This window comes from Cryptomeria japonica, chromosome 10 (genome assembly GCF_030272615.1).
Source record: "Cryptomeria japonica chromosome 10, Sugi_1.0, whole genome shotgun sequence".
Taxonomy (NCBI): domain Eukaryota; kingdom Viridiplantae; phylum Streptophyta; class Pinopsida; order Cupressales; family Cupressaceae; genus Cryptomeria; species Cryptomeria japonica.
In genome coordinates, this window is record NC_081414.1 from 689,089,568 (window position 1) to 689,110,582 (window position 21,015).

The following is a 21,015-nucleotide window of genomic DNA, read 5'->3' on the forward strand; positions in this document are numbered from 1 at the left end:
GGCAGCGGCGCCAAATGTTTACCCTCTTGGGTGAATAACTTAAAGCACACAGATAACGCAAATAATAAATGCCATAGATATCAGATGCAATATATGAGATGTTATTTCATTCCTAATTGTTCCCCCTGTCACAAGTTACATTCGAAAGTATATAAAGATACCGAAGGGGTGTGAGCACCAACCGTCGCACCGCAACTGCCACCCCTCGGTTGCCAACTAACCAAGACAATTACAACTTAATTAACTAGTTTTATTTTCATGTACAATATTCCTGCCAACAATATCATTAAAAGATAACTCAAATTTACAAAACTTCCAAACATTCATTTTACTCTTGTTAGACGATGAAACTGTTTAAATCTCAAAATTTAGATGTCCATTGTATAGTACCTTGATGAAACTAAAATTGGTGCATCTTCAAGACCAAAATGCATTAAAAGAATATACTTTAAAAATCAATTTGACCTCCCTCCTTGTATCCTTTAATATAGCTTTCCATTACTAACTCCGTAAGATCAACAACTTTTCTCATAACTAATTATCAATTATAAAGCTAATTATTAGAGTTGATAGTTGGAGCAATAGCCTTTTATCTGAATCAATAGGAATTGAATCTCCTATTTGGATGACTCTTTAGTTAACGTATCAACAAGAGGATCCATTTAATATCAAAATCATGACAAAGAAATTCAAAATACGACCATGCAATTCTCCCTTGCTGTATCTTTATTAGGTCTTTTTTTCTAAAATTTCTCATGACTTGGTTGTTTGTTCTTACAATAAAAATGTGAAACTCTTATTATTCCCTCTCCTTGAATTTTTACGCGGGTTGAATTTCCAATAAGTTCACAAAAAATTTGAATTTTTCAATACGTTTCTTGACAGCAAGACTCGTTTTCATAGATGTAGTATCGAGTTTCAATTCTGTAAAAGTTCCAAATCTTTATGCACGTGTTTCCTTTCATCCGTCCAAGTATTCCTGCATCAAAATAGCTGATCAAATTGTGTTAAAATTATCTATAAATAGCACCATAGGAATTCCTTATTTTAGAATTTGAAGACTACGCAAATTTTAACATTTTTGTTTAATCGGTTACATTGTTGTTGCTCTGTGATCCCACACAGAACCCTTTTTTCTTTTGCCAAATCACAATAGAATGGTGAAACATAATTCAAGCATTGTTGTTGCTTTGCGATCCCACACAGAACCCTTTTTTTCAGTTTTCCCTGAATCTTTTTCTCATCTTTTGCCAAATCACAATAGAATAGTGAAACATAATTCAAGCATCACAAAAACCTTAGAATTTAATATTTCATTATTATTAATATTAATAGATTGAGTCTTGAAGTCATCATACACGTCACTTGATTATAGAGTTATCGTTCTACGCATTTTCAAACAAGGATGTTTTCTCAAGGGGGAGGTGTGCACTAAGGAACAGGATAGGCATTTTCATGCTCAAGTGCCAATAGGCTATACTATCTTGTTCAATATTTTCTTATAGTAAATTGATTATATTTGCATTCCATCACAGAAACTAAAATAATTTAAAAGCCAAAAACGAGAACCAGTATCATAATGAATGGCATTTTAGTTGAAATGGGGTTTGATTTCATGGGCTGGTATTAAAAACTATTAAGTCGATAAATTGAGGCCCCGCACACTATTTTAAGCTATAACTTGCATAATCTTGTTTAATTAAAATAGCTTTGCTGAGCTGTGCAATGGCATTCAAAATCTATCTTAATCTTTGCTAAGAAGTTTGAATTACTTTGCAGAGGTGTGCCATGACATCTAAAAATTATCATAATCTTGTTAGGAAGTTTAAATTGATTTGCAGATATATGCCATGACATTTAAAAATTCTCTTTTCAATCCTCCACCATTTAAAACAAGTATATGAAGAAAAAATTTCTTGGAGGAGGTCAAATATTGGCCAACGTGCAAGCACTCAATAGCTCTGCTAGCACTAGCAGTGACTAAAGCTGAGATATTTATATGAAGCAACACTTAAAGGGGGACTCTATGTAGTTCCATCCACGTTTCGCAGCTTGCATGGGAATGTTTACAATGCAGCATAAGACTTTTTACTTCGTATTTTTTAAGGCAAACCTAAACTCTGTTAACAGGCTAATTTTAAAGTTAACCCAAATTATTAAATGCAAAGCTTTCCTTTCTCGGTAGTAATCAGTACATATCATGTATAAAACGTGTATTTTAAATTACTTGTTATTATGGCCTTCCTGATTCACATTGTTTGCTGACCAATATAACTCGTGACAAGAATCTCCTTTTTGCACTGCCCTTGGAATGCATCATAAAAGGAATACATTACAATTCACTTATAGCGATCCATGCCCTAAAACATACACACCATATTAGGTGACAAACCAAATACCAGTCGCTATGTAAATGATAAAATGCAAAACTCTGTATATGCTTTCCTTATTCAAGTCTCATTTGTTACTTGAAAGTTTGAAACTAAACAAAATTCAGCTAAATATTGGTTCCTTTTTTGCATGGCAAGTCACTGGCTTGAAATAGCATTTACAGCTATTTTCAAGCATAATACATTCAGGAGAAGGATAATTAAATGTATGTAAGAATCAAGATGATGCACTGATTGACAAACCAGATTCTATTAGATAAAATAAAAACTTATTTTCCATTGATTACAACATTACAATGTCATGCAATCACTGTTGAACAAAGGGGCTTGTGAAAAATATTGCTTCGCTTATTTGCATGACCTATCATCATAACCTGGTTAGCATATATAATCATGCTCTCCCGAAATCACAATTCTCACAAAGATGAGAATCATCTAGGTACTCGAAGGATCAATAAACTAATAACTTATAAAACAAGTTCCATTGAATAAAATGAATTCCCAAAAATTTGCAATGCTGCACTGTCATGCACCCAGGCATCGACCAAATAGACTCTGAACTGACTTTCGAGCTCGTGTGATTGAGCTGCCTTTAAATAAAGTTTACGCCTTAATGCATCCTGGTAAAGAAACAACAGCCAATTAGTTTTGATTCACTAGTGAAAATTGCCATCCTCAAATCAACAGACATTAGATTATATTACAATACACTTCAAAAATATTATGTCAATAGCTCCAAATGTTAAAAATGGAACTAAACTTATAGATCCATAGCCTACTTTTAGTTCACCTTATTGTTTAGTTGACAAAACCAAATGGTGACCTCTTCCTGCTACCCCCTTCACCATATTGTTCATTCCATTTTCTAAGTTCATTCATGCTCACAGCATCATAAGAAACAGATGCACCAACCTGGTTAAGAAAATGAACATAAAATCAGAATGAATTTTCTTACAAATTTGTAAAATAAACGCAAACAGACAGATTGTCCACTTGTTCAATTTTGCTTTTACAGTTCATATGCAATAATGACATAAAAATGGACTCTTCTTCTATGCATTAGACAGTTGATACTCATTACAATTATTGGAACAATCCAGAAAATTTTGAGGTAAATATCATCTATAGAGTCTACACAATGAAGCACCAAAAGGAACGCTCAATAAGGCCAATAAAAGGTACTAAAATAAGGGGAAGAAATATGTCATAAAACATAGAACTAGTGAAAAAATTAATCGAATAATTTAAAAAGGGTTTTATCATTTAGACAATATTTAGGACATTATCGTGGGATATTTGCATTTCATAACCAACAAATGTTTGGAAGCAAGCAACAAATCATTCACATCAATCAAAGTCCGAAGCACCAAATCAAATGAAGGACATCCTTGTATTTTACTCGGACACAATGTCTAAATGCTACATGCTCCAGCACAAGTTGGCCCTGTAACTCGCCAACTAAATATGTCAATAAAATCTCTGATGATATTATGACAACCCCTCTCCATTGTCTTCTCCCTTCAACATGATTCAACTGTAACGTCAATATCATGGCTTACAACAGATAAGTAACTTATCAAACCAACTCACCTTGTATTGGCAATGAACAAATTTCAACTGGTCAATTTCAGATTTAAAAATATGAAAGGTCAAAACAATCTCCTAGATCATGGATTTCCTAACCATTACGACATCTAAAGCGATGCAAGTTTTAATTAAGTTAAAACACAGGACGGGCTCAGGCCCATTACATAGCAGCCATAAAGGAAACAGCACAAGTCTCACAAGGAGTGAGGCCAAGGCCGAGACAACATCACTAAACAAAAGAGAAGTGAAACAGCAAGTACCTGCTCAAAACAACAGAAACACCAGAAGACCATGACTGCAAACAGTCACAAAGCAGCAGGCCCCAAGCCAGCAAAGAACAAAACCACCACCTTTGTGGTTTAAAGCCAAAAAGCTTCAAAGAGCTTTGTTTTGATTTAACTTTACAATGCTTTTCAGAATCAAACCCCAAATGGATGGGATTAGAAAAGTCACCTCAACAAAACAAGGATAAATCATTTTCCTTGCCAGAGGGCATGGAGCCAAAAGAAGGAACAAAAAGCGTAGCCTCAATAGCGCCATCACAATTCTCTTTCAAAGAGGTCATTCTTGTCCACAACAGGACAATCTCCAATACCCATCCCCAAACTGGGGGTGGAAGGAACCCACAAATTCTTAGATTGTTTATGTTCACCCAAGAAAAAGCTACACAGCAATAGCATGTCCTGCCATGTGATAATTATGTCACATCATAAGGGACCCCTCATAATCAATCTGCTGAACCTATTCACCAAACTTTGAGGAAAGAGTGATCAAAGAAGGGAGTTGCTTGTCAGTCGCAATGTTGATGCAAAATCTAGCATACAAAAAATACTTTCTAGATCTGGTCACCCCATAAACCATTATGGGATCACCCAAAAAGCAAGCTATGGCTGTCCACACATCTTCATCCCAGTACTCCAATGGTAGGCTTGGAAGTCTGGCCTACATAAGGACTTTTTTAAAGCCAAGTCTATTGAATCAACATTGTTCAACATATCAGTAAGTTTCGCTCCCTATTGAATCAATTAACTAGGATAGATGCTAAAGTAGCCAATGATGATTCAAAGGCTATTTTGTTCAATAGCATGCCTCCGAGTTATGGCAACATTGTTTTCACATTAAACAAAGTAGATGCTACACTGGAAGAAATAATATCCACTCTGATTGGTGAATGAACTAAGAAAATTGAATCAACTATAGAGGAAACTACAATGTATGGAAAAAATAAGCCTAACCATTCCTACAAATCTAGTTCTTCTACATCAAAGGAAAATTGTTTCTTCAAGAACAGAATTTTGTGCTACTATTGCAAAAAGTAGGGACACATTGTTATGAATTACACTCAGCGAACCAAGGATCTCTTTGATGGAATGCTAAATACAGTAAGGAATTGGCTATAGATGATGATGAAGAGTGGCTTCATAGGGTGGCTACTGAAGACCCTCCACACAAAGATAGTGAGGAGGAATATGTTCTCTAAATCAATTCAACTGGAGGTGGGAGGCACAGGAGGCTGGAGGGCATTCAGCGGCCTTTCGTCAGTCACTAACAATGGGGTCGTGAAATTGCATTAGTGACAAAACTATTTGTGCCAAAATGACTAAAGCCAAGATTAGTTTCCAAGTGGCAGCGGAAATTGTCTCATATCATTAATGTTCTATAATGGTGGCTACATATGCAACATTGAGGACTTGGTTCTCAAAGATTGTATTTGTGATTGGATGTGTATGTCCCAAACCACATTTCTTGGTTGTATGTGAATGGATGTGTTTGTCCCCATTCACAAGATGGTGTAAGTGATTAGAAGTGTTTGTCCCCAATCACATAAGTTGGTGATTATGATTGGATGTGTGTGTCCCCAATCGTAATTGTTGTGAGCAGATGTGTGTGTCCCTGTTCATAACCTTGATGTTGGATAGATGTGTCTGTCCCTATCCAAACTTGATGTAAGACCTTGGATAGATGTGTTAGTCCCTATCCTTGGTTCCATGGGTAGATATGTTTGTCCCTATCCTTGGATAAAAGTACATAAGCATGGTGAGGCTAGTTCTACCATTGCTTGTCATGAGTAGGATGTGTATGTCCCTACTCATATCTTATGATGAACTACGTAATGTGGTCATTGAGTATTGTGTTGTACTTTCTCCCCATGTTCACACTAAGGGGTGGGTGTTGGGAATTAGTGTTTGAATAGGTGTTAGAAATTAAAGTTTATGTTTTAAATTAGTGTTATAAATAAGTGTCATAATATTAAGTTGTTGAGAAACAACTGAAGATTACTATTAGTCACATGGTTTGTTAAATAGGTTAGTATAATGGTTATACGAAATTGTTTGTAGGAAGTTAACTTGTTAGAAAAACTCATATATTTAGGAGTTGTTATAGAGTTGTTTCCTATGAAATTGGATTTGAATCCTATAAATATGTAATATGTATTGAATGAAAAAGAGGAAGAAGCTGGTATTTCCTGTTTTTCAATTATTGCAGCTTCTGTATATCTCTGCTATAATTTCTTATAAACACACTTCACACAACACATTCTTATCCACAAAGCAAGGAGAGAGGAGGAAGCCTCTCTTAAGGCCCTGACCAGAGGAGGCAAAAGAGTATAGAAAATCGTCCTCTAGAACCTAAGTCACCAGGTTCGAATTCGAATTCGAAGTTCGACAGCTTTGAAATTCGAATGAAGTTCAATGAGGAAAAAATTCGAAATGTATAAAATTCGAATTAAATTCGCCATATGTAATTTTTTAAATTTTTTAATAAATATATGTAATATATCTATAATATTATATTAAATTTAAAATTAATATAAATATTTTACAATATAAATTAAAATTATTGGAAATAAAAATATATTATGAATTTATAACACATTATCTTTATACATTACTACATTAAAAATACATCTATCATAATTTTAATACATTATCTTTAGGGTGGGGGGCTCACCACAACTATAGCATATCGAGCCTTTAATCATTATCTTTATATATTAATAAATATGTTTAACAAATACGATAAACTCCTCTTTGAAAGCGATTTTTCGCAGTGGGACGGCCAGAGCAATATTTCATCAAATCTATGGTTTTCACCCATTCCTCCCGCCACTGAAGAGTAATCTCCTTTCCACGATTCGTTGCAACTGATCAAGCATGGAAGAATCGAATCGGCACGAGTCTTAGTCTCCCCCCATCCTTCATCTGATCTGCAAAAAAGTCATTCGATCCAAAGAGTCTCCTACACTTGTCAGCTTAGATTAAGAAAGTCGGGCCTGTCTCAATCCCAGTGTGATCCTGCGCAACGCCTTTCACGTTTGTGGGCAAAAAACCCTTGCTCCAGCACAGCATAAGGAGTATACATTTAACCATGTTTGGATTCGCGACAACAGAATATATTTCGATTTTAAAAGCCCTAGTTCTGCTCCGTACGAATTTTGGGCCGAATTTAAACGAATTTTTAATGTTTTATTGAAATTCGCCGAATTTCGAATGCGGTGACTTAGTCTAGAACCACCGATGAATCAAGCCAGCATGCAAATTTTTAAGAGGAAGCAGCAGAATCAATGTTTATGCAAGCGTTCAACAAGAGGTCTGGCAATTTAATGTCCTCAATAGCTGGAGGATTACCCCAGCCATCAAAAACAAAGTCTTCACCATCGCCATCTTCATCACCCCCTCCTAAGCACTCACTCTTGCTCAACACCCATTCAAATGTGTCACTCTTCCAACTTTTCCAGCTCTGCATCATCCCAGTATTGTGCTTTACCAATTCTATAACCACCATGTTTTATGAGGTTTCTTTAAGGATAATCAAAGGTTTGCAAATTTCCAGCCATTCACCACTTTCCACTCCTCAATTTCTCCTTCCCAAAAAAGAGTTGTTCTACATTATAGAGAAAAAATGCATTTTATGCTGTCTTATATTTCTCACATGTTGCATGGGACTGCCTGGAGCAAAAAGGTTGCTGTAGTAGCACACTAAATTGGACCCTTGCTAAGGAGAAGTGAAACAGAACCACTCCCTTTGTGGCCTTAATGTAGAGGGAAATGGTTGCACACGTCCTCATCTAAATTGATGCAAGTTGAACTATATAAATTCTATTGATTGAAAAAGTCCAAGTACCAATCAATTCTAATCATTAAGAATTTGACACACTTGATCTTTAATAAAAAAGATCAACACTACAACCTTTTTTCTTACTATGCTGCTAGTTTACAAACCTCTAAAATCAGTATACACATACAATATCGCTGGTTTCTTAATATGACCAGAGATTCATTATCTACTGGCCATGGCATTTAATTGCAGACACTAATCACACATTATATAACCAGCAAACAAGTTTAATGTCATATTTCTCTCTCTTAACATACAAGTGTACCAATGGTGAAGATGTTTTGAAGTACCTTATAATGGTGAAAGAAAGTAGGCATCATCAACAGTTAACCTGTGGTTAGAGTGATAAAGTTAAGTTCGTCTGTTCACTCGCACATACCCATACTAGTTCACAAACCCAGTTTGGTCTGTATATGAGCATGCCCTAGATATGCCTCAGGCTCTGAAACAAGATGCTGCCTGTGTACATCCTGGGTTAAAGAATATTTGTGCCTTTGCACAAAGAAATGCCACCAAAATATCTGGCAATATCAAAATTGAATGCAAAGTGCATTCCATCAACTGAATTTTAGGAGGACTACTATAGTTAAATAAATTGGTTCTGCAAGCTATTTTAGTTTGTATAGCTTATAAGCCATTTGCTATGGATTCAATCAGGCCTGCACCTCATCAATAGAACTTTTTTGCCTTTTCAATAAGTATCGACAATGAAATATCTGGCAAAATCAAATATGAATACTGGTAAAGGCCATGTTGTGGCAAAGTTCATTCCTTCAACTAAACTTTGGAGGGACTAATACAGTAAAACAAATTCGTTCTGCAAGCTACTCTAGATTGTATAGCTTATAGACCATTCACTACAGCCCCAATCGGGTCTACACCACATCAGTTGTGTCTCAAACTCATTGAAGTACAGATAATCAAGTGTCCTTCCCAGAACCTATAGTGACATCATTTAGGAATGTATAATAAAATAACATAGAGATATTAACATCATACAACCATAAATTTGAAACAAATTTACTGCTTACAGTGGTCAATATGAAGACTTTGTGTATCATATTCCTTAGTCAAAAATTACTTATTAATATACTTGATATTCATTAGTAGAATTTCTTTTATTAATATTCTCTCCTAGCTAAGTCTGTATCCTAGGACATTGACTACTCCCCCATGGTACTCATTTTTGGACTTGTCAGTGGAAACCCAAATTCACTTCTAATTGGTTGTCCCAAAGTTTTAAAACTCAGACTCGCCACGGACTCGGCAAACCAAAAACTCGGACTCGTGAAAGACTCAGCAAGGACTCGACAAAAAAAAAATCGTAGTTTTACCAAAAAAAACATAAAGAAATTAATGCATTTAGAGAACATAAGAGCCATAATTGAAACATAACACATGTCATATGATCTACAAACACGCAATATTTGAAATTTCATCATTCATACTCATAGTTTCAACTCTAAAATGTATAATAGCAGCATAAGTTTATGAATGTTTACAAAATTACATATAATGATATGTCCAACTCCAAATGTGAAAAACAACAATGAACAAACTAAAGAGAAGACTACATCTTCCTCTTTGTATTTCTCCTAATATAGCTCAATTTTTCTGATTTTATCTTCTTTCCTCTCCTCCTTCAAACCCTACAAACCTGTTATAACCAAGCAAAAATGCCAAATGAGGGGAAAAAATTAAAAAAAACTGAGTTTTATTGCTTGAATGGTGTGTTTTCTGGGCTACGCAAGTCCATATGAAAGACTCACAAATCTTGCATATGGACTCGCCTCATGAGTCCTTGGCGAGTCGACTCGTGGCTCCCATGGACTCGCAAGTCTATGGCGAGTCCATGGTGACTCCACGAATCTTAAAACTATGGGTTGTCCAACAAACATTATAATTCCCTCCCCTTGATTTTTTACATGTGGGTTGCATCTCCAATATAAGCCATAGCTTGGCAGCCACGGCTATGTACCCACCCCTATCAATGATACACTAACTCCTCAATGTGTCGTATCATCCATTAGTCTTTTCCCTCCTTTTCACAAGGGTGGGTGGGCTTCTTCAATCCTACACTATAACATGTACCAGAGAAGAAGAGGGGGTAATATGACTATTTTGTAGGCTACCGTAATCAATGAGTGATATTGTCACTGGTTTGCTCTGATATCATTCTTCAAATTCTCTGTCTACTGAAGAAAAAAGCTTGCATTTAATTTTTTGACCCAATAATTCCTTCTCAATTCATAGGTCTGATTTTATTTTTTCATACTCCTTAACTTCCAACAAAAGCAGAATGGATCGTTTCAAACTCACCCATTTGCCAAAGTTGCAGCCCCTTGCCAAGTAACTTCTATCTTCAGGAAAATCATCTAAGTGCATTTCTCCTTGTTGCCATACACTCCAATCCCTCTCCATCTATGGATATTTCTCCTTGTCATGTGCCTTGTTGCCATGCTTCCTTTTCATCTCTATGAAAATTTTCTTCTAGCACACTCACTATATGATCCAAATTGCAAACTCTGGCGTATAACCCCCAATATCAATGGCCGTACCATCTCTTGTATATCATATGACCTAGTGTTTATCCATTACTCTATCATACATCCTTCGTATCATTTGCAAATTTTGTTCTACCTTTTGCCCCATCCACCATACACCTTGTGCTACTTATAAAACCTCTTTGTCATACAGTTGATTCTCAGTTTTAGTTCCTTCATCGTACAATTGATTACCAGTTGCAATTCCTTTGTTGTATGCTTCATTCTCAAACAGTTCACTTCCAACATTGTGCATAGTCGAGCACAAACAAAAGACGCCCCTATTGCATTACTATCTAGGTTCAATGATTGATTGGGTACAACATTCTCAACTCTCTATGTGCAATCAAATGGGGTCCCTTGTTTGGTCTAAAGCATTATTTACCTACTAGCATAAGTTTGTTAAAGAATCCAAAAGCTCTATTTTTGGCTTTACAAGCATTTTTTTTCCTTTTAAAAAATCATGAAATAATGTGTGCCCTAAAGGTTTGAGGTTTTGTACGTCTCTATTTGGGCTTGGTGGTGGGGGCTCCACTTCCACACCCTAGTAAGGGTCATTGGCCCCAAACCACCACCACACACATGATTTGTCAAGTACTCTCCAAGTCTAAGTTTGTGAGCTCTACTTCCAAATTTGCCTAAAAGTCTTAGTCTACAATATCATCATCAAATTGGACAATCTTCCCTAATGTTACCTTGATGCTTACTTGTTTTCCTTGTCATCTAGAAGACAACTTTTTCTTTTGGGGGAGATGATGTAGTTGGTGTATGATGCCTATTACTATGTTTTGATAATATGGTTTATCTATGTATTAATTGGTGTTGACTTTACGTAATTATAAATGTCAGTTGGTCAATAGTTGTGTTCCTCTTGAAAATCGTTGAGTTATTTAAATATATTTTGTATCAAGAAAAGTAGTATGATCTAGTCAAATTGACTCTAATCTTTGGCTAACCATCTTTGGTCTACTTTTGTAAAAACTGTGTAAATTAGGAAATACTTTAACTCCTCTACTTGTTATTGTTATTAATTATATTCATCATTTCAAGTATTCATCTTATCACATAGGAGAGTGAATATCGTTGTGCATGTCTAGGCTCCAATAATTCACTACCACTACCAAAACATCCTTCTAAGAGCAAGTGTTCCATGAGAAAGTTGGAGGTTTCGAAAATGTTGGAATGGACCTACAAAGGAACGCTACATATATCACAACCTTATTTAGCCCATAATCAACTGTGGTAGGAGAAACTAAACACCCCTTGCACGTGACCACATATGAAATGAATCACAAATGATTTGTAAAGAGACATTGGATTTTTTGTCACAAAAGTTTGCACCCTTGCTGAGCTATCAACTCAGCAACCTTGTGAAACATGGAAACAACCCCGAAGTGCGGGACCTTGCGCAAGGGGATTGAATCTCCGAAGAAGGCCGGCTTCCTTCTCAATCCAAGTCCAAGTGTTGAACCAACTCAATGCTCCAAATCCTACTTCTAAACCTATCTTAACAGCTTGTAGAGGAAAAGGGGAGAAGGAAATGCTTAAATGAAAGGAGGTGATGCACCAAGATAAGAGATGTTTCTCTCCCCACCCAGAAATGACACAAAGAATCGATCCAAATACCCCGAAAATGCACAAACTTCAATTGCATGAATGACCCCAAACGCATGTATGGAGATTAGAATTTGTTGATGTCAGAAGGGAAGAAGGTTTCTCACAAATCACACCCAAAAATAGGTTAACACAGCATATACATGAGAGAAAGCCACAAAACATACACTTACAATGAAGGTAAGAAAACGTACACAACATACATAAGTTGAAGGAAGGCAAGAATGATAATTTCAATTCATTCTCAGGCCAATGGCCAAACATATAGTTGCAGAAATGTAAGAAAATATACAAATCTTCAAGAGAAGTGAAAGAGAAAAGACTAGCTCAAGCTTGCAGGGAGAGAACCCTTTACGATAAGGCTTAACAGCCTATATAAAGCAAACTAGTCGCAGAGGAGAGGCCACTAGTCAAGGAGGAGAAGCCTTGACCCTAGCGTGCACAAAGGAATGTCAATCAGGGAAGGCAGGGAGGTGCACAAACCTAACATGGTGTGCATGCAAGCAACCTGGCCATACCCTGACAAGGCAATCCCAAGAAGAAAAGTACTCCTAGAAGGTGGATTGACTGACATTCCAAAGTCAAAGCATGCAAGCCTAACATGAAGGCCATCAAGTAACCATAAATAAGCATGGCCTTGGACTCCACTTGATGGCAACCCTACAAAACATTAAATGCATCCTTGTAGCTCCATGAATGAAAGTAGACAAATCGTAGGAGTTGGTGGAGCATTAAGAGCCTTGAGTATTGATCACGCCATCTAGAAGTGTTGATGTCACTGGAGGTCGGACGTCAAGCCCAACCACAAGGGGAGAGGAAACGAGAACCTCAGAATTTCGGGATTCCGAGGTTTCGGGTTTCAAAAGGCTTAAGAACTTGGAATTTCGGGATTTCAAGTTTCAAAAAGCTCAAGAACTTGGAATTTTGAGATTCCGGGGTTCCAAATTTGAAAAGGTTTGGGAACTTGGAATTTCAGGATTCCAGGGTTCCGAGTTTCAAAAGACTTGGAAACTTGGAATTTCGAGATTCTCGGGTTTCGAGTTTCAAAAGGCTTGGGAACTTGGAATTTCAAGATTCTGTGGTTTTGAGTTTCAAAAGGCTTGGGAAATAGGAATTTCGGGATTCCGGGTTCTAGGTTTGAAACGGCTTGGGAACCTGGAATTTTAGGATTTCGGGGTTCCGGGTTTCAAAAGTTTTGGAAACTTCGAATTTTGGGATTTTGGGGTTTTGGGTTCAAGGAAGGAAAAGGGCTCGAGAACTTTCGCCTCTTGAGAACTTGCGCATCGTGACAAGACAACACTTAACATTTCATGATTCCATTGGTTTTGTCCTTGATCAACTGGGGCAGCGCTGGTCCATGGAGCATATATTTGATCGGTTCTCATTGATGGACCAAGGATGTCATAAAATGACAACAAGATTGTTAGTCCAATTGATGACAAGGTTAAAAGAGCACCAAGAAGGCCCTCAAGAAAAGGTATAGTGGGAGAGATGTTACAATAATTAGAGTCAGTGAATCAATTTCCTTGAACTCAGTCTACAACAGTTTGACTTAGATACAAAACAAATTATGATGCCCAAAATTCCAATTTGCTAGCAGTAGTTATATGGGCCTTTGTCATTGCTATAAACACTTGATATTCAATTCCTTTCACAAGTTTCTTATTCCCTGGCAACTAGAAAATTAAATTAGCCTCTATGAAGGCAGCGAAACTCATTACCATACATAGTGCCATGTGTTCCACAGTCATCCTCTATTAAGGCAGAGAAACCCATAATCATATATTGTAATGTCCCCACCTTTTTAGCATCTCAGTGGAGTTCTTAGCCTTTACATTCTCCGAAGGCTAAGTGGAGAAATAAGGAGAAATTGATTAAATTAATTTCTTATTAAGTCATTAAATAAAATAAAATAAAAAAAGGTGACTTTATATTTAATTAATTTAATTAAAAGTGACTTAAGTGATTTATTTAAATATTTTAATGTTATTATAAAGTTACTTTATAAAGTTATAAAGTAACTTTATAATAATAAAGTCACTTTAATATTATAATGTGTGAATATGTCTTTAATCCCACATTGGCCAAGAAAGTGTTCGAGCTCTCATAAGAAAGAATAAAAAGGGACTTAAGAGCTCATTTTATAGCATCCATCGAGAGAATTGATATTTGTTTGTTATGAACTTGGGAGAAGAAGCCAAAGGTTTCTGATTCAGTCAGCCATTGGAGAGCGACAATTCTTCAGTGTTGCAACCATTTGAGGTGGTGAAATATCCACTGAATTTGGCATTTCAGGAGAGCTTCATTCTGGAGTTCTATTTGGGCTTTAAAAAGAAGGGAAGACATCTAGGGTATGCAGATTTTCGAATATATATCAATTGCAGACCTACAGTTTCATTTGGCAGCCATTAAAAATCAGAATTGAAGCAATCATTTCAAGATACAATTGCTGCTACAGTACCCGCGCTACAGTAGACGCTACAGTACTCGCGCTACAGTAATCCGTGAATAGTGAAACACTACAGTGGCATGAATAGTGACGTGCTACAGTACTAAGAAATCAGGCATTTAATTGGCAAATTATTTGTAGCTACAGCAGGAACGTGTTTAATTGGCAGTCCATTGAAGAGTGGAGACCATCATTTGCAGCAAGCATTTTACATATCAGGTTCTCTAATTTTGCTGTCATAAGTTTTGGAAATTACATGTTATACCTTTGTAACTATTTGGTGTGAGAATAACAAATAAAAACTTCATTATGCTACTGCCACATAATTTCTAGTTTGCATGCCAAGTGTTTGATGATTTGTCAAGCAGCTGTAGTTGTTATTTTTAGTTACTTATATGCATCAAAATCAATTGGCATATCATTTCTATGACTTTGTTAGTCAATCTTTCATGGTTAGAGGCATTCAAAACATTAATTGCAGTGTACAAGACCCAAACAATACAAACAGAAAACTCATAACAGCAAGTACAGACTTTGCAAGACAAGTGTTTGACAAAATTCCCAAAAGTAGAAATCAATGATTTAAAGGCAAAGTTAGTAAGGGTTCTTACATATATAGTGCCATCTGTTTCACTGAACACAAGACATACAAGTCTAAGAAGATTTAGGCAACAAAGTGGGATAAAAATTCATTGTTGGAGTCCCACTTGAGAAGCTAGATGAGTCCCAGCATTTATACGTGAGAAGTAATTTAATAAAAATTTCATCTGATGATGGCTACAATTGTTTTTCTTGCTGCTCAATGCACCTATGCATTTTCATTGTGACGTTTTATTTTATTTTTCAATTAGTGACTTCATATTGTAGATGATCAGATCATTGGATTGCGATTGTAAATTCAGCCATCTCTAGTGAATACAAATCATTTGATGTCAATGATTAAGTGACAGTGTCATTCAACGTTGTTCCATTGATCATAGATCAATGTTATTTAATAAAAATCTATAGCTTAATGATATTTTTAGTTTGTTTACACTGTTCCCTATCACCTTTTATAGTTTAATTTTTAAAAATTAAGTATTAGTTTTGTTGGTGCATAAAATTTATACACATTATTCTAATCATACATTAGATTATTTAATCATACAAATAATTAATTTATAATAGTGATACATAATATCAACCTCATGTTGTAGAATTAGATATTAGTCTAGTTAGCATCATAGTCGGTTCTCTAGTTCATTAGCAAAAAGATTAAACCAAAGAGATGAAAATCCCGTGCAGGATTCCTTTAGAAAGTAATTCTGAATTCTTGTGGCATTACACCACTTCCATCGCTAGTGCTCATTTTTAGCAAAATACAGTTTCAAATTCTGGAATTCTCGAATTTAAAAAGCATATGATACTCAACTTCAGGGTATATTTCATCACAAAGTTCGAAAAGCACTATCATTTTACCTTCTTCTTTGCCTCAATAAAATCATCTACAGTGAGCATCCGTAGAGAAGTTGACGGATTTATTTGCCTTCCAACCTGAAAAGAAACAATAACAGGTTACAAATTGCAAATCCACGAGATAAATTTTCACCTGTGCGACTGCTACCAGGCAGATCCAGAATTCCATGATTATAAGTATATAATTGAACTAAGTTTATGTTACAAAGCTGATGTCAAAGTTCTAGATTATGTTATCTACCTAGAATTTACATGGCAATCACAAATGCATCAAGATGAGACACTTCTTAATTTAGCATCCTGTTCAACTCCCAAAGTATTATCACATCGTATACAAAAAATACTGCCCATACAAAATCAAACCATTTGCAATTCATCCGCAGCATACTTTGCAGTCTTTACAAAAATACTGCTCATAAAAATCATACAATTTTCAATACATCTAAGGCATAATTTGCAGTCTTTTACCAGATGGAATATTCTAAATCATGCATCCCAATAATGAGTTCAGGATAATCATCAAGGAAAAGGCTAGTGCTACTACAGTGTTTAATCTTTCTGGGTCCAAAAGTGAAAGGTCAAATTTGCATTGCAACACATTCTTGCTAACATAAACACCAAAAGGAATGCCTATCATGCATACAAGTAACTATCTGTCACTCTCACCATCATAAGAAAAATGAGTTGATGCCTCATGTTGACAACAAGCTGGCCAATATAAAAGGTTGTAACCAAGATAAGTTATTGTTTACCTTTCAGCAATTTGAGAAATTGTAAAAAAGAGCAATGCAAGAAAAAGGAGGAAGACAAGAGGTTGACAAATTGTCGAGAGATAAATTGCAAGCTAAGTGAGGAAGTGTAGATTGGAAGGATAGATAAATTGATTACTTGTCAAAAGAGGATGAGAATGTTGGAAATATTGTTTGAACCTTTTGATGCCATGGATTTCATATTCCATAATTTTTGTACACATTTGACAATATTTATATATCTAACAGTGTTACTTCCTTTAGCTAGAATTTGCATTTATACTTGTGTGATCAATGTATACTTGTGTATGTGATCAAATTAGCTCCTATTTGATGATGTTATTGTGTCTTTAAGGTTTATTAAAAAAAGGGTGCATGAAATAAGTTTTAAATCCTTTTCACTTTGCCGAGTTTTTGCAATTTTTTTCTGCCGAGTCCAAGTCTGAGTCCAAAATCAGCTTGCCAAGTCTGAGGCGAGTCATGTAGTGCCCCTCCCTGATTCATCTTTTCTTTTATGCATCAATAGACTTGTGAATTATGCTTAGACTCTTTTATGGTGCTTTGATAGATGTACATGGATCTATTTATGATTCGGATGCTAGACATATTATATTGACAGTTGACATTATGGTTTTATATGGATGATTATACATTTGGTACTATTACGATGATGGACTCATTATTTGGTGATTTTTGTGCACTCATTATTCATGTGAGGTATATATTTGCTTATGATGATATGATGGTATTTTGCTAAGCTCAATTTGTGCCTATATCGGATGATGATGATGATGATGATGCTATTTCGTCATGATTGTTCTGCTACTGCGTTGTGAAAGAGACGATGTCATCCACTCATTGAGAGCATGATATCGCATTGCGATTCTCTTTCACCTGTCTGATATATATTGTCAAGGGTCATAATGTTACAAGGTTTCAGATTTCAACATATCAAGGTTTGCAAGTTTGCAAAGAGAACAAAGGATGATAGGGTTTTACAATTCAAGTCACTAAGTTTGTTTGATGGGTTGTAAATTTCAACTTTCTTCAAAGTACTTACCATGCTCAAGGCAAGAAACCAATAATCAAACTAGCTATTTTCATCTTGTGTTACTTTTAGCCACAACTATTTTTAGCTGTTGCTATTTTGGGGAGACAGCTATGCTATTCTATGATGACCTTTTAGAAGATCTATTTGGAGATATTCTATTTTAAGATTTATTATTTTATATGATGTATTTGGAAACAATTTTGTACTTCAAGCTTGCTTTGATTGCAAGAGAAATATCCTCGACATAGGAACTTCAGCATGCTTTTTATTTATTTATCATGCAAAATATTGTAAAATAGTTATCAAAAAGCGTTTTTGGAACATAGATTGAATGGAATAGTAATTTTATGCCGCCTGCTTGCTGCTAAAATTATTATTGAAGCTTTAAGTGATCTTGTGCATGTGTTATTTAGGTTTATTGAATTGTTTTCATTGAATATTGTGGGCTTTGTATTGCTAATTTCAAGTAAATGTGGTTGTTGTCGCTTTGTATGAAATTCCCTTCATTTGATTTACATAATCTTATGTGTAATTGAATTCTAAATCTTTTATTGTATTCCCACTTTTTTGTCTCTCCTTTTAGCTAAAGAGCATGAGAGTTTGTTAGCTATTGAAGATATTAATTGTCAAGAGATGATATAAAAACCTGTCAGAAGATGTGCTGGTTAGCCTTGTGGCCTTGCCCAAAAACTAAAAAGATAAGAATTTTCTTTACATTGTTTGCAACGCATGCCCGAAACCTAGATTTTTAATTTGTAAATATAGTAGAATGCCAAATGTCATTTCCCTAGGTTCAAGGGCTTAATTTTGTCCTAAGTTACAAGAGAGCTTCCCTTCTCATTTACAGAAAGGTTTTATCTTTACAACACTATTCCATCTGTGTTGTCCTAAAAGGGGCAAATTAAAATGCTAACAAATTTGAAGACCATCATTAGGAGGATTATTTCTAATAATGATTCAAAAAAGACCTAGAAAAGCTTTGGTAATGATGTGGCAGTAGCGATTGATAGAGTACAGTGCCTAACTAGAAGCCTTTTAACAGTGTGATTCAACATCTGTAAGGGATGCATTAGAAATAGCAAGAAATAGGACAGTATCAATTCATTGGCTGTACCAATTCTTAGTGTGTGATATTTATATGCATTACAGAGAATACGATATAATTTATCATTAAAGATTATACTAGAATTAAAGAAAAATTGTGATTTTTGAAAGCTTGTATTGATGACATTCATGCTTAACCAGGATTTGAATAGTGTCTTGCCATTATTTTCCTTTGAATTAAATGACAAATATTTATAATTTAATTAAATCAAATAAAAAAAGGTTTTAGAAAGTTCAGTCCATCTATAACGATAAAATGAGCACATAATTAAATTCACTGTGAAATATTACCTTTTTCTCTTCTTCCAGAAGTTCTTGGATAGGCCTGTATGCTGCTGCAATGCATAGGTTCTACAGGCAAACAATCACAAGTTCGTTCCACAAATCATATGCTTAAAAGAATAGTAAATGAGAAAACCAGACAATTTTCTCGCTACCTTCAAATCACTGCCAGAATAACCTTCTGTAGCATGAGCTAAATCATTAAAATCAAAACCACTATCCAATCTCTCTTGAGCAAGAATAACCCGCAAAATTTTCGCTCGATTGTTAGCATCTGGTAAATCGACATATATTCTAAAAATGAAAAGTGAGAAAAGTTATTATGATTACAAGCATTAACCCCCTTGAAAATGATATTACAGAATGTCAGATATCAGAGTACATATTATAGCTAAACAAAGTTATAGAATGCATAATCCAAAAATTCTCTCAAACCTTCTAGGCAACCGTCGGATGACCGCATCGTCAAGATCAAATGGTCGATTGGTAGCAGCAAGTATTAGTATTCTCTGATTTTCTTTAGACCGCAGCCCATCCCAAGCCGCCATAAATTCGTTACGCATTCTTCTTGTTGCTTCATGTTCAGAAGCACCACCACGTGCTCCAAGAAGGCTGTCTACCTTATAAACAAATAATGTAGAATTCACAAATTCAGTACTGGATATTAAGAAAATTATATGTTACCTATAAAGCTGTGCAAATGATGATAAGATGAGATCAACCTATAGAATTTTCATCACACATAATTATAGATAAAGGCATCAAGCTCTTATAGTGGAGATTTATATGCATGCGAAGCTCACGCTATTTTAAGCTTTCTTAAATACAACAAGCTGCAAACCTCACACTATTTTAAGGTAGCTTTCTTGAATACAAGCAATTTTTTTACATGGAAAAATAACAGAGTAGGATATTACAAAATGAACATCCAACAAATGTTACAACCAGTCATTAATTAAGTCAGCTTAAAAGACAAGTATTTAAAAACATCTTCGATGCATGAAGAAGAGAAATAATTAAACCGACTTCATCAACAAATATGATGACCGGCGCAAGTTTGCTTGCAAATGAGAAAAGGGCCTTTGTCAGCTTTTCGGCATCCCCAAACCACTGCGTCAAACAAAATAGCATCAATATCCAAACAATATTATTGTTATAATGATATAAACTGTAATTCATGATGAAGAGAATCAAATCTTGAACAATGAAAGGAATACTATGGCAAAATCTATATTATTGTAGAACAAAATATTTGTTTATAAGAATAAAGCAAGAATAAGGAGTCTAAAAGCAGTATAGTGGCACTTCCTCTCTCCAACAACTAAAAATAAGTATCTAAACTAAAAAGACAAAAGAACTTAAAAATAAAGATTCAACCAAAAAAGTGAACACCAGAAATATCAATTTAGGCAAAAGATATATGTTACAAGTAAATGATGAAAGGAAATTCTTCTACCAAATAGAAATGCAGATCAAAAGCATGACTTTCCATTTTACATTGGGCCAAAAGAAAACCCAGTATCCTCGTCAATCACCACAAAAGGTCTTATACAAAATTTGATAATATCCTTATAGGAATAGTGGATTCATAGGGTCTGACTGGACCATCCTAGGGGGAAGCTGCATACTGCTCCCAAACCCTCTTCTTATGCGGTCTTAATTCTGCAGATCT

The 21,015-nt window shown here is 35.3% G+C and overlaps 1 protein-coding gene across 6 annotated transcripts in view; it reads right to left on the bottom strand.

Annotated features, from left to right (window-relative positions):
- Positions 1-2,419: 2,419 nt before the first annotated feature.
- The window catches only part of LOC131076576 (uncharacterized), a 193,734-nt gene continuing 175,138 nt past the window's right edge, over positions 2,420-21,015 (bottom strand). For all 6 annotated transcript variants that reach the window (XM_058013813.2, XM_058013815.2, XM_058013816.2 and 3 more), the window contains 7 exons: positions 20,370-20,453; positions 19,779-19,963; positions 19,499-19,637; positions 19,353-19,412; positions 16,161-16,235; positions 3,181-3,302; positions 2,420-3,010 (listed from right to left, as the gene is read on the bottom strand). In XM_058013813.2, coding sequence (XP_057869796.1) covers positions 3,189-3,302; positions 16,161-16,235; positions 19,353-19,412; positions 19,499-19,637; positions 19,779-19,963; positions 20,370-20,453 — 657 coding nt within the window. In that variant the 3' untranslated portion in view covers positions 2,420-3,010; positions 3,181-3,188. The remainder of the gene's footprint in view (positions 3,011-3,180; positions 3,303-16,160; positions 16,236-19,352; positions 19,413-19,498; positions 19,638-19,778; positions 19,964-20,369; positions 20,454-21,015) is intronic.